This window comes from Mesoplodon mirus, assembly GCF_964341445.2.
Source record: "Mesoplodon mirus genome assembly, chromosome: 13".
NCBI classification, from domain to species: Eukaryota; Metazoa; Chordata; class Mammalia; order Artiodactyla; family Ziphiidae; genus Mesoplodon; species Mesoplodon mirus.
The window spans coordinates 27,994,732-28,007,886 of NC_138989.1; the positions used below are offsets into that span (position 1 = coordinate 27,994,732).

The 13,155-nt window shown below is 54.9% G+C and overlaps 1 protein-coding gene across 1 annotated transcript in view; it reads right to left on the minus strand.

The window, feature by feature from the left end:
* Positions 1-13,155, minus strand: part of LDLRAD4 (low density lipoprotein receptor class A domain containing 4) — a 288,423-nt gene that overhangs the window by 11,139 nt on the left and 264,129 nt on the right. Inside the window, 1 exon segment of the mRNA XM_082639952.1 lies at positions 4,435-4,586. Within this exon segment, the coding sequence (XP_082496078.1) occupies positions 4,435-4,586 (152 nt within the window).

The window sequence follows — 13,155 nt, forward strand, 5'->3', positions numbered from 1 at the left end:
TAGGCAGGTGCGCAGTTGCCGGGCTCTCAGCCACAGTGGGAGTGAGCTGTGTGGGGCCCCAGAACACACCTGCACGGAACTGCCGGCCCTGGTTCGCAAGGTGTCCGGGCCAGTGGAGAGGAGCCCAGACCCCGTCACAGAGAGGAGGGCCCTGCTCCGAGCGCGGGACTGGTCAGCAGGCCCGGGACACACTGTCCCGTGACCCAGACTCACCTCACCTGGCCGAACCACTCATCTCATAGGAATGATCTTTACTTCCACAAGGAAGTTACCCCATTTTTCGGAAGCCAGTGGCCCCCTTGGTCCATCTCTGTTTTCATTTTTGTGGTAGAGGCATGAATGCAGAAGAATGTTTGCTCCAAAAAACATCACCTCTGTGCAAACCGGCCCACCTCTGAGGCCCGTGCAGGGGCTGAGACCACAGCAGAAGGTGAGCACAGGCTGCTTGGCAGCCCTGGCCTGGGGGAGCCAAGCAGGAATACAGGCCAGTGTGGCCGATATGCTCACTTTTCAAGGAAAGATGTAAATTTCTAGTTTTACGTGAAATCTCCCAGTTTTTTTCAAGTTGGATCAAGTTTTGTCAAAATACCCTGAGGGGGGAACCACACACACACTGGCCACACCCTCGCCCAGGTCTGGCCATCTGCAGGGAGGGTCTTTGGACCTGGACTTGCCCCACACCCGAGTTTCTGCAACACAGACCCGTCCCTCCCCACGGGGCTGGTGCACCCACTGCCCGCCAGGCGCTGCTCTGGCTTCAGGGAGGCTGGGCACTGCACTTTCACAATTGATTTAATTCCTGCAGCATTTGGTCATGAAGAAATGCCTGATATGACTCCTTTTGTTAATTTTTAAAATTGAAATTGCTGCTTTTATAGGTCAAAATGGCTGAACACCCACAATTTCATATGATTCAAACTAAGTAAAACGTTCCTGTCCCTCTGCTGTTCCTGGTAGGTGGGCAGCCACCTCTGCCTTGCCCGCCGTCCAGGCAGGTTGGTGGGCCTTACGGGGTGGCCTACAGGCAAGGCTGTCAGAAAAGGCCATGCGGGCATCCCCTGGCTCGGGAAAGAAAGGCTCCAGCGACGTGTGTGAACATCTCTCAGGGCTGCGTCTGGAATATTTATGCCCTTTAATTGTTTTCCTATTACTTGGTGGTCTAAGATGATGAAAAGAAACCTAGACAGTCTCAAAGTCCCGAACTCACATAAGCCAGGCTCTAAACACTAAGGCAAGTCTCCCTCAGAAAGAACACGTACGGCTTTTGATCACAAGCCCACTCACTGCTGCTGCCACTATTTAAGCACTTACTTCTGTTGACACTTAACTGAAGCGGATCACTCTTTTTCATTTTCATTCAGAAGTGGCTGCTTCCACCAAATTCAGGCTGGTCCATCCCATCCCCCTGCTCCCCTGGAATGGCGTCTCAGGGACGCTGTGGTGATGCAGGCTGACTGGCCTCGGCCAACACAGACTCCATCCGTCCCTCCCTTGGCACAGAAGTGTGTCCTCCCACAGGCATTGGAGGTGGCAAGGGGCCACGTGAGGAAGGGGCTGTGACTGCACAAAGCAACCCTCCCGAATCAGGGCAAACGGGGCCCAAAGGGGCAACTGGTCCAACCCACCTTTTCCCAGAGGACTCTCCCTGGGAACCAGGGAAAGCCCATTAGTGCAGAGAGGGAGTCAAGTTTCCTCAACCACATCAGAACATCTACAAGTTCAGCCTCTTTCTCAAGAACAAAAGCCAGGGACTTCCCTGGTGGTCCAGTGGTTAAGAATCCGCCTTCCAACACAGGGGACGTGGGTTCGATCCCTGGACAGGGAACTAAGATCCCACATGCTGCAGAGCAACTAAGCCAGTGCACCACAACTACAGAGCCCGCGCACTCTAGAGCCCATGTGTCACAACTAGAGAAGCCCGCGTGCCGCAACAAAGATCCCGAGTGCCGCAACTGAGACCTGACGCAGCCAAAAAAAAAAAAAAAAATCCCAATTACTGTCCTGTATTTTTCCATCTTGACTATCAAGTCTAACATAGGAAATACATAAAGGTAACCTTAACCAATAGTGTTAAGCCAGATCACCTAGAAGCTGACAAATTAGATGCCCAGCCCTTCTCATAGCAGTTTAAAATAAACACACTTTTTACTAACATGGTCATGGAGACCTCACACAGTTCTGGAACAAACAGGCCAAAAGGCCCCCAGAAGTGCGGGGGTCCCAGCAACGCATAGGGTCAGAGCCATGGACGCTCATCCATGGTGAGGCCGGCAGGGGGCACCCCACACCCACCAGCTGCCAAACAGCAGGCACAGCAGCTCCTGGGATGCGGGCCTTTGATGCTCCTGGGATGCTCTGAAAGCAGACACGGAACCACCCTGACAACGGCGACCCCAGGCACCTCCAGCCTCAGCCACCTTCTCCCTAGGAGAGCACAAACCACACAAGGCCACGGGCAGCCTGCCCCTCTAAGCCCCTCGGGAGGAGGCTGGTTGGATGCTGGGGGCAGGGCAGGGGGCCACCCAGAAGGGCACCTTGAAGCTGCTCCACCCCACACCCTTCTACGGTTTACGGCCTCCTGATGTGCACCCCTCCCCACACACAAATGGCCCCTGGAGACCCCTTGGCCTCCCTCAAGATTGAGAAAATACCACCAAGCCAGGTGGGCGCTGCTGATGGGGGGAGGCTGGGGCTCGCTGCATCATTTCTTCCTTGTCTGGTGGGTGCCAGGCTCACATCCACTGATTGACAGAGTGAGCAAAGGAAGGCAGAGCCCAGACCAAAACCGTCTGATAGGGCAGGTTCCCTGTGGACACCTCCCACCCCCACCGAGCTGTCAGCAAGGGCTCTCTTCACTCTGCTGACGCCCCCGAGCCTGCCATGTGATCCACGTGTATTAACAGCATCCCCATCTCATGCTGAAGGGCCCCCAGGGAGGATGGCAGGGCCGCCCCATAAGCTGAGGACGTTCAGAGCATCCCTGCAACACCGTCCCTGAGCTATGACAGCCAAAAACATCTCCCCACATTGCTGAAGGTCCCCTGGTCAGGAACAATGAGTATGAAAGAAAGGATCACACTGCTCTCCCAGAGCCCGATGAAGGGAAGCAGCATCTCTTAGAAACCGCGAGGGAGGAGGAGGTACTTAGGAGGCAAGAAGCCCAGCCCGGTGGGGGGCCCGTTCCCAGGCAGTGACCCCCAGTGCTCCTGGGATCTGGATCTATGTCCCTGTCCAGGAGAGTGAGGCTTCTCCTCTGGACTAGACATGAAATGGAGGTCTGGCCTGCGCCTAAACTGTCTCTGGTCACCGTGTAAAAGTACATCATGAGTTTGTGAAACCTCAGTGAGCAGTATCCACACTCCCATTTTATCAGAAGGAAAACCCAAGCCTCGGGACACACCTGCCCTGCACGGGCCGCAGGGAGGAAACACAGCAGGGAGGGAACAGCAGAGGATGAGGGAAAGCCAGAGGGAGAGAGTGTCTTCCTCAGGGCTGAGCTGCAGCCCCCAGCACCCATCTCATCCCTGTGGGTCTGGGGGCAGCACACAGCAGCCTCACCCTTCCCCCCAGCTCTGCCTGCCACGGACACAGGACACTGGGCAAACCTCAGCTCTACCCATGGGGACAGCAGACCCAAAGGCTGGCCGAGCGACTCTGGCCCCGATGAAGTGTGTGTGGGGGGTCACCCCAGGACAGCTGCCCCCACACTCAGGGCAGCCTCCCTAGGCCAGTCACCAGGCAGCCCTAGTCCCAACATGCTTGGGGATTCAGCCTCCTTCATCCACCACAGAAGTCAAGAATATATAATTGTTTAAACTCAGTGTCCCCAAGCTCTCACTGACAGCCACTGGAACCACAGACAGCAAAGCCAGCTTGGACCTGAACCTTCCATGGCCCCTGGGCTCCTGCCTTAGATCACAGAGCAGTTTAGCTGAATATCAGTGTTTTATTTCCCAGAGGAGGGCGGTGATTCAGGGCAGGAAGTAGCTAGGAATTTAAAAAAAAAAAAAAAACAACCTGAAGAGCCTTGCTGTTCTGTGAGGCCCACACAACCTGCCCACCCTTGTGCCCCAGAGGGCCCAACCCCCTCCCTGTCCTGCCCCGCTGAGCCCCCGTCTCATGGGCGTAGGTGGGGATGCAGGATGCGTTGCTGACCCTGGACCATATCCCAGCGTGGATGGAATTCACATGTATGACACTGAGGGAAGGAAGCCAGACGTGGAGAGGCAGGGACTGCACGGTCCATAGAGTTCAGAGCAGCAGAAATGAGTGTGCTGACTGCCGTCCAGGCAGTGGTGACCGTGCTGGGGGTGGGGGGCGGGGACTGGCCTTACGGTCGGGCCCCCGGACTGGGCATTCTGTGTGTGGGATTCACACGCTGAGCCCAGGGCCATCCTGCACCCAGGCTCCTGGCCCCGCTCAGCCCACACTTACCGGCTGCGGCCCGTCCTGCCTCCGGCCCTGCCCCGGGTGGTGGATAAAGGACCGGGTGGAGACTCTGTAGTGGTTCAGCAGGCAGACGACAACCACAACCATCACCGTGACCACCACCACCACGACGACCACCTGGGCGAACTCCAGCTCCGCTGTGACGAAGAGGAGAGTGCGTCAGCTGGGCCCAGGGCCACCCGGCTCCCCGGACCTTCCTGGGACAGAAACGACTTCCCCCAGGCCTGCTGCCCGAGAGCCCCGCTGTGTGGCTAGCAGGTGATGGAGGGAGGCCCAGCTGCACGGACAGACCTCATCTTTGCGGTTCTGTCCTGAGAAGGGCCTGGTCGAGTGTGTCCCACTGGCCCCACGGGACCTCCCGAAGGGCTGCACTGCGATGGGCCGGTATCACACAGGACACCAGGTCCAGCCCTGTGTGCACAGCACGGGCAGCCACCACACAGGGACCTTCCCAGGGCAGGCAGCTCCTGGGTGCCATCTCCTGGGACACAAGAAGCTCTGGGGCCCCATCCCTGCCAGATCCCCCAACCCCCAGGGGGGTGGAAACTATGATTCCCAAAGCACCTCCACGCAGGGGCCGTGCAGCACACTGGAGGTGTGCTGACAAAGAGCCCCAGCTCCACTCTGCGAAGGCCCCACCAGGGGAGGTGATTGAGGAGACGCATCTCCATGGTCTCCAGCCCTGTGGCACCACTGGGTTCTGACCGCACCGTTACAGAAGCCCGTCTAAACCGCTACCACGCACTCCCCACTGGGCGCCTTCACGGGCAGTTCGAGGAGAGGCTTCTCAGGAGAAGCGGAGCCCAGGGCCAAGGTCAGTCCAGACTTCCCGCTCCCGCCAGGCCAAGTGCTGCCCTGTTCTCCCCACACTTGGAGCGGAGGCGGCTGTGCAGGGGGCGGGGGGCGGGCACAGTGCAGGAAGGGCGAGAGGGGGACAGCCCTGTCTGCGGTGGTGCTGCCTGGGATGCACATACGTGTGGACACGGGCACACGAATGTGCACACACGTAGATACACACACGTGCACGCACGGCACACCCTCTTGTTACAGCAGGGCTCAGGCCACCGGCCAGTGGGTACACTGCTCTCAGGTGCGGGCTCACACCTGCGCAACGCAGGCAGGGGCTGGATGCCGCCCCACAGCCACCCCGTTGGGGTAGAGGGAGAGTCTTCCTGGATCCCACTGTGTCCTGTCCTGTGGCGCCATCCTCCACCCCGGCTCTCCACCCCGCACACCTGATGGACAAAGACTTACAAACATGCCTGCTGGACTGGGCGGGAAGGCCAGTGGCCCCAGGCAGGGGAGGGGGTGCGCTGCAGAACAGATGGTGAGTGTGAGGCTGTGGGGAGCAGCAGGGCCCAGGCGGGTGTGCTGGACGCACCCCTGGCTGGAGGCTGAGCAGGTGTGGGAGGCAAAGCCCCAGCAGCAGGAGAGGCAGGGCCGCTGGGCCCACACGTTGGGCTCCCCACCGTAGCTTTCTGCTCTGGATGCCCAGAGTCCTCGTGGCTGATGGGCAGGAGATTGCACTTGTACTTCCTCTGGGGAGGAAGCCCCCAGGGAGCCACCCAAGTACCTCCCAGGGATGATCAGAATCTTCAAGGTGGAGTCTCCAGGAAACTGAAATCACTCTCTGTCGGAGGGTCTAGGCTGGGACTTTGCAGCTGGGGTACAGACACCAGCGTGACCTCGTTTATCCTCACATGCTATGGGGTGTGTGACACATCTGTGAGGGAGAAACACGTCTTCACAACCGCCTGCCTTTGCAGACAACTGTCCCATGTCCAGGACACCCTGTGTCACAAGGTGCCCACGCATCTGGACCCCAAACCTCGTCATCGACGACACAGGATGAGGCTGTGTGTGTAAGCGATGAGGGACCTGCCTCCATCACCTTGTGTTCCTGGCATCAGGCATGGGCGGGCCCAGTGTCATCATGAAGAGGTGGACTGAGGACAGGCTCTGGAGCCCACTGCACAGGTGCCCACGTAGAGGACGGCTCCCGCAGGCAGGGGTGAGGCCCGCCCTGGCTGCCAAGCACAAGGGGGCATCTCAGGAGATGAATGGAGGGTGAGCCACCAACCCACAGACCCCTGCTCCAGGGACAAGCAGATAAGAAGCAGGGAGTCAAGGGCGACTAATGCAGCATGAAGATTGAACCCAAAATAATGCTTTGTTTTACCAACTTTTATTTTTATTTTGTGAATGAACAGCAGAGTATTCAAAACTTGCCTTGACAAGTTTCAGGTTTAACCTTTCAGGTTAAATCGTGCCCTGGAATTGACAAATGTTTCCTCTTCTTAAGAAAAGTGCTTTGCTTTTTGGATGACGATTATGGCGAGGGGCCCCGCACACATCTTTGCGTGTTAATTCTTCACTTGGAGGATGTCATTCTAGGTCATCTTTTCCTGAATATGGAAGGCTATGCAGATGACCATTTGCAGCAAAACAATCAAATTACATTTTCATAATTCTATGCACATTTGTTTTGTTTCACTTGAAAAGCATTTTTATTATAAAAATAATGAAGACTTCTTTAAAATTCAAAGAACATAGATGGAAATAGTGTGTAACGTGTAAGTTCCCCTGCACAGGCCGGCAGCTCTCACTGCGACCCCAACGCCTACGCCGTCCGAGAAACAATTCACCCGTTGTGTGTATCTGTGTGTTGCCTGTTGAATAAGGGCTTTCTTCTTTTTAATGAATGGAATCACTGTACAAATATATTGTTCTTTTTTCCACTCAATACATCACAGACACCTTTAAACAAGAAAATACGTAAACCAACCTCATTCCCTGTGGTGCCGCTGGTTCCTAAACACAGAACACTGGGACTTGCATTCTCCAAGCGATGGGTGTTAGGTGGTTGGGTTTTTTTTTTTTTTTTTCTACCATGACCAAAAGATTGTGTGTGACCCACATTTGTAAGCATCCCTACGAAAAAATTCCAAAAACTGATACAACCTTGTAAATGCGCCTCTTGTCAAGGAGGGGGGCAGGGTGTCTCCTGCCTCATGGCCCCAGACCCTCGGTCCTTTCCTCGTGTACTAATCTGATGGGCAAAAACACGTATCTTGTTTTAATTTGTATTTCTCTGGTTACTAGTGATTGTGATCCTTCCCTATGATTACTAGTAAGTTTGTATTTTTCTTTTTCATAATATTAGTTTATAATTAGTTTATTTGTAGTTTTCTCATTTATTTTATTTGTAAGCAGTCTTTACATATTATGGCTATAAATCTTTATCCGCTACATGTGTTGCAAATATTTTCTCCTGGTCTGTCACTTCTTTAAACTTTGGTATGAGTTTCTCTGTAGATGATATAATTTTTTTTAATTTTTATGTCATCAAATATTGTCGCAGTCTTTTTCCTTTATGGCTTCTAAGCTTCCCATTGATTAGGAAGGTCTTCTCTCTAGTATTCTAACCATATTTTTCTTCTAAGATTTTTCTGTTCAGATCTTTATTTGCTCTGGACTTTATTTCTCCTGGTCTGAGACAGCAGCATGCAGACCCCTTTATGTTGTCTGACAGGCATGAATCTTCGGATCTAACACCAAACTAAAACGTTCAGCACAAGGAAGGGGAGGACAGACTTCAGCTGTGGGAAACTGTATAGAAGCTCCCACCTTTCTTTCAAAGGGAACCACCTGCTCTCAGGCTGTGGTCGGCGTGCCCTGGGCCCTGGGCCCTGCCGCGTCCCTGCTGAGGCGCCAGCACCAGAAGTGTCCCCCCACGTGTCCAGACTGGCAGAGCTTCCTCCCCAGACCCCCCCTCCTGCTCTGAGACCAGCCGCCCTCAAGGGCTTTGGTCCCAGGGCTGCTCTGTACCGCAACATGACCAATTACCCCAAAGACCTCTGTGTGGATGACACCTACCAGTATTTACCATATTTGAAATTAAAACTTGAAGATGTTAAATATTTATTCATTAAAAAATAAACTCACCACATGTTAACACATGTAACAAAATAACTTCCCATTGCCACACTTCACACATGCCCACCTCTTTACTCCCAGTGGCCTCCCCTCTGCTTCACCTGCACCGGCGGGGACATGTGGCTGAGGTACAAGGAGGAGGTCTCGCCTCACTGACCCCTGGGAGGGTCTTGGGGTCCCTGGGGGTCCTGTGGCCACAGCTGGAGGACGGGTGGTCCACACAGACTGATGACAGGCCCTCTAGTACAAACGTTAACGCCGGGACTCGAGATGTGCTCAGAGCAGCTCCTGGGAGCCCGGGCACAGGATGGCAGGAACCGGCCCCCAGGGCGCCACTAGCTGAGGCCGGCAGCCCTGGGTGACAGAAGCCCTTCACTTTGAACTCTGGGCGAACCAGTCCGTGGAAACAGACTGCTTTTTCAAACGCTAACGACTGGAAAGTGCGAGGCCTTACTTTCTTTGGGGCCACACATACTCCCCCTCCCTCCCCCGCAAGAGTGGTCCAGAGTGAAAACTGGAGGAAACAGAGATGGTTCCTGGGGAGAAGCATGGTGTCATCCAGACCCAGTTCCTGTGCTACCAACAGCCCCTCTGAGCTTAGCAGGGGGTATGTGGGCACCCCTGTCCTCCCACGGCCTCCTTCACTTTAAGCAGGAACATCCTACTAAAAACACTTCATAAAAGGCGAACTATGTAAAGACCACACATGGCAGGACATCTGAAGCTGGGATGGTAGGTGGGAAGGGGCTTAGAGACCCCCAAAGCCAGCTGCTACCCCCACATACATTCTGTAGTAACAGTGACAGATGAGTGACTCCCGTCCCCTCTTCCTTCACGATTCCTGAGCCCCTCTCCCCCTCCTGCCACCCCGCTGTGGAGACGGCTCAGAGGCACTCAGCCCCAAAGTGTTTACCAGCCCCCGGATGTGGTTCTGTCGCCAACGGCCTGATTTTACACCTTCTCAAGAAAATAACTTCCACAGGACAAGTAGAGAAGCTTCACATTAAAAAACAAAAACAAAGCCCTGCATTCCCCACTTTTGAATGGAAGCATCGGATGATATTCAGCACACCTGTTCATCACGGTGTCGTCTCCAGATTTCTCACTTCTGGTCTCAACCACAGACGTTGCGGGGCTTCTGGGGCCCGAAGCCCAGCCACACCCTGGACTGCAGTCAGGGCTCCCCGCGTCCTCTGAGACCACCGCCCTCCTCAGGAGCAGTTTCCCCACGCGGGCGCACACGCACACCCGCCGCCTCACACCGCATTCATTTATCCCCAATTTCCCCCCAGCCCAGGAGGCCCAGGGTGCCGGCTGTGCACAGCGCTGCAGAAGGTGCGGTGAGGCCTGTCACCTGCCCCCCGGGGAACTCCCAACAGGCCCTGAAGAGCTGCACCCATGGGACAGACTCGAGCCCACCACGGCTTCCCGAGACCCGAGGGGGCACCCAGCCCTAGGCCTGGGCGACACAGAAGTGTGGCAGGTGGGGCCCTGCTGCCTCTCCTACCCTGTCCCCCGCGCCCAGCCCCGCAGGATGTGACAGGGGAGGGGACGTGCAATGGGGGTACACAGAAAGCAAGGGTGGGGAGGCCAGGGGAAGAAGAGAGTGAATTCTGGAAGAACTATTAAAACAAGTATACAGGAACCATAGCATTCTGAGAAAGTAACAGAATCCCTCAGGGTTTCCAAATTTTCAAAATGGAGTCTGAACACAGCCCACTGGGCAGTTCTTGATTCCAACAGCTACCGACGTCAGCAGAAGGACGCCAAAAAGCAGGCCACGAAGGGAAGACGTTTAGACCAAAGTCAAATGTTCACGCCCCCTGCTTTCCAGGGCCTGTAGGCTGATGACGCTGTAGTGATGAGTCACTGCCACCCAACCAGGGGTTTTACAGCATCGCGTCTCAAGTTCACAGGAAGACATCTCAGACCTTGATTTCATCTCTCACAGTGACAGGGACAAGGTGATGATGGCATCTCCCTATTTTTATGGAAACGTCTCCAAGAAACTCCAGGCTGCGCGGAGAATTCCAGCAGCAAGAGAAGCACATCGTCCAGGGAGGAGCTGGGCTGACTCTGCCAGAGGCACGAGTGTCTGGGCTATTTTTAAAGAACGCGGGGCCTGTTTCTGCTGCCTGAGGCCCCCAACACAACAGTCGCTTCTGCTTTCGGGAGGGTGGACCCCCCATCCATTCCACGAGGCCTGTCCCCCAACGAATGCATCATCCTCCACACACGCCCTCTTCTCAACATTTAACTACTCTGAAGCCCCAGATGTATAGTTATGCCCTTACAGCCCTGATAATGGGGCGGGGGGCAGGCGGACACCTCGGCCACACTCAGAGGAGGCATCACACAAAACACGGTGACGTCACAAGACCTGGGGTTGCTGTCCCCACCCCCCATGGCAGCACCCCCATCGCTCCCCCAAGTGCTGGAACCTACAGGGACGTGGAGACCCCAGGGCTGCCCTCCAGGTGGCTTCTCCCAGGCCCCCGTGTCCACTGGGGCACAGGAACTGTGCCCTGTGTCTCCCTGGGCATGAGTGTGGTGATGACAGCCTTGGGGTGTCTTATTCTTACGGCTCTGTGACACTCGTGAAGTGCTAGATGTTCCTAAAGGCCAGTGAATTCTTTCCCAGATCCTACAGACATGGGGCAGTGGGGGGCAGGAAGACTGTGGGAGCAGGGGGTGGAGTCTACAGACTAAAATTGCCTCAAGTCTGTGAACTCAGTATAAAAATACTCTTGGAGACTTTAGCGGCTGAATGAAAATTCACACTTATTAAACACTGTGGTCAAGGGGGGAAATTCAGCCTGTGTTATATGAATACCTTCACAGTTTGAAGTTCAGAAGGCAAAACAGTTAAGAGCCATCATCAGGATGATTATATTCCATACTTTGAATTTTCTTTTCCTTGGGGTGGGCTGGCTACTCTCATCCATCCTACGACAAGTAGAACAACACAAGGGGCAAAGAGCCACCCCCAGAAACCCCAGCTACGGTGCCACCCTGGCTTCCACTTCCTTCAGACGCCCCCTCACAGCGCCTTAAGAGCGGGCTTGCAGCCCCGGACCAGCGCCAGCATGGAGCGACCCTGGGGCACATCGCGCTCTGTTGCGGGGTCCCCGGCAGGCAGCACCTCAGGGCTCATGACAGACAAAGCGAGGAAGAAATGCCACCTGCTCTGGACAGTGTTGGCACAGAACCCCACTCCACCAAACCCTCGCTGACAAATTCCGTGCTGCTCACGTTCTGCTAAAGGCTCTCACCTGTAACCACCACCCCGCCATCCCGCTGGGCTGTTACTGCTCCTCAGGAGCCCCATGGTTGATAAAAGTTACTGTTTCTATTCATATGTTTACCTAAAATGTCTTGCCTGATAATAGAAGTGGGAGGTGATACCTACTGTCTGTGGGAGGAGAGAGGGGAGCCAAGCACAGGGATGGCACAGGGCCTCTGGGGCAGGTGTGCCCGCACCACACCTGCTGACTCCAGGCCAAGGCTGGGGGACGTGGACGCACCAGCGGGCAGGCGGTGACAGTTACACTGCGAGTCCATCCAGCTAGAAGAGCATCTTTCTAATCTACTGAGGTCCAAGCAGGCACCCAATACAGCTCTTCATGCATTTTATAATCTAGAGCTTCATGATCTCTTCAGAAAGAAATTCAGTTAAATATGTTCCCATCAAAGATGATTGACAGGATTTTATGAAAACATAGAAGAGGACTAAGAGCAATTACAAACCTTTTAAACGTCTATCCCTTTGCTATCAATAGGGGGAAATGCATACATAAAACCATAATTTCCTCCACAGGGTTCACTTAAAATCCACCCTCACCTCCACCCCCACGTCATTAATTTAGCAAAGTGTATCAGGAAGAAACACAGCTGCACAAGTCACTGCCTTGTTCACAGTTAAGAGCAGTCGCGTCTGAGGGCTCCCCAGCTGGCATCCATCTGTCTGTCCGTCTCTCCCTGTCAGGGTCACGGTTCTCCTTCCTAACCTCTGCTGTTACTGCACTGCTGACCTGAGAAACTGCCCAATAAACCCCCCACATCCTGAGAAATGCATCTTTCCTTTAAAATGCTGTTTTTAAAGAGTCAGGGTGAAAAAAACAGTACCCACACGTGTGGCAGCAAGTGACAGAATTTCCAGGGGAGGTTTCAGCCTCAGGCACAGAGCATCTGAACAAACAAAACTCCAAACTGACAACCGTTTGCACTGTGCTCCTCCCCCTAGGAAACAAAGAGCCTAGAGCACACCTTCCTCAGGAGGGCCAGCCCTGCAGGGTTCCCAGGGCAACAGACCCTCCAGGCAGACACCAGCTTCTCCGGAAAGAGTTTCTACTCTTCTCAGCTCTGTCCTCAGACCAAACTCTGCGAACCACTGCAAGCCCAAGAGCAGCCTCCCCGGCTGGCCTGGAATGTACCTTTTTTCAAGACCAGGTTTTTAAATGGGGCTTCCTTCAGGGTACCATTGCCCAGGGGCTCAGTGGACATAATCGGTCCTCTGCCGGGGGTCCTGCCGTGACGCAGCCCCCTACCCCCCCACCCCGCCCCCGCTGAAAGCATCCCTTCGGCTCCAGGCCGCCTCCTCGCCTGCCTCCCGGAGCTACAGTGGGAGCCTGCGGGAGGTGGGGGGCTGTCTGCCTGTCCCTGCCTCACCTCATCACATCATATCAGCGCCCAGCCCGGGTGCCAGACTCAAGCGCCGTGGCTCCAACCACAGGCCATGGCCACCAATTATCAACAGCCGCCCAGGAATCA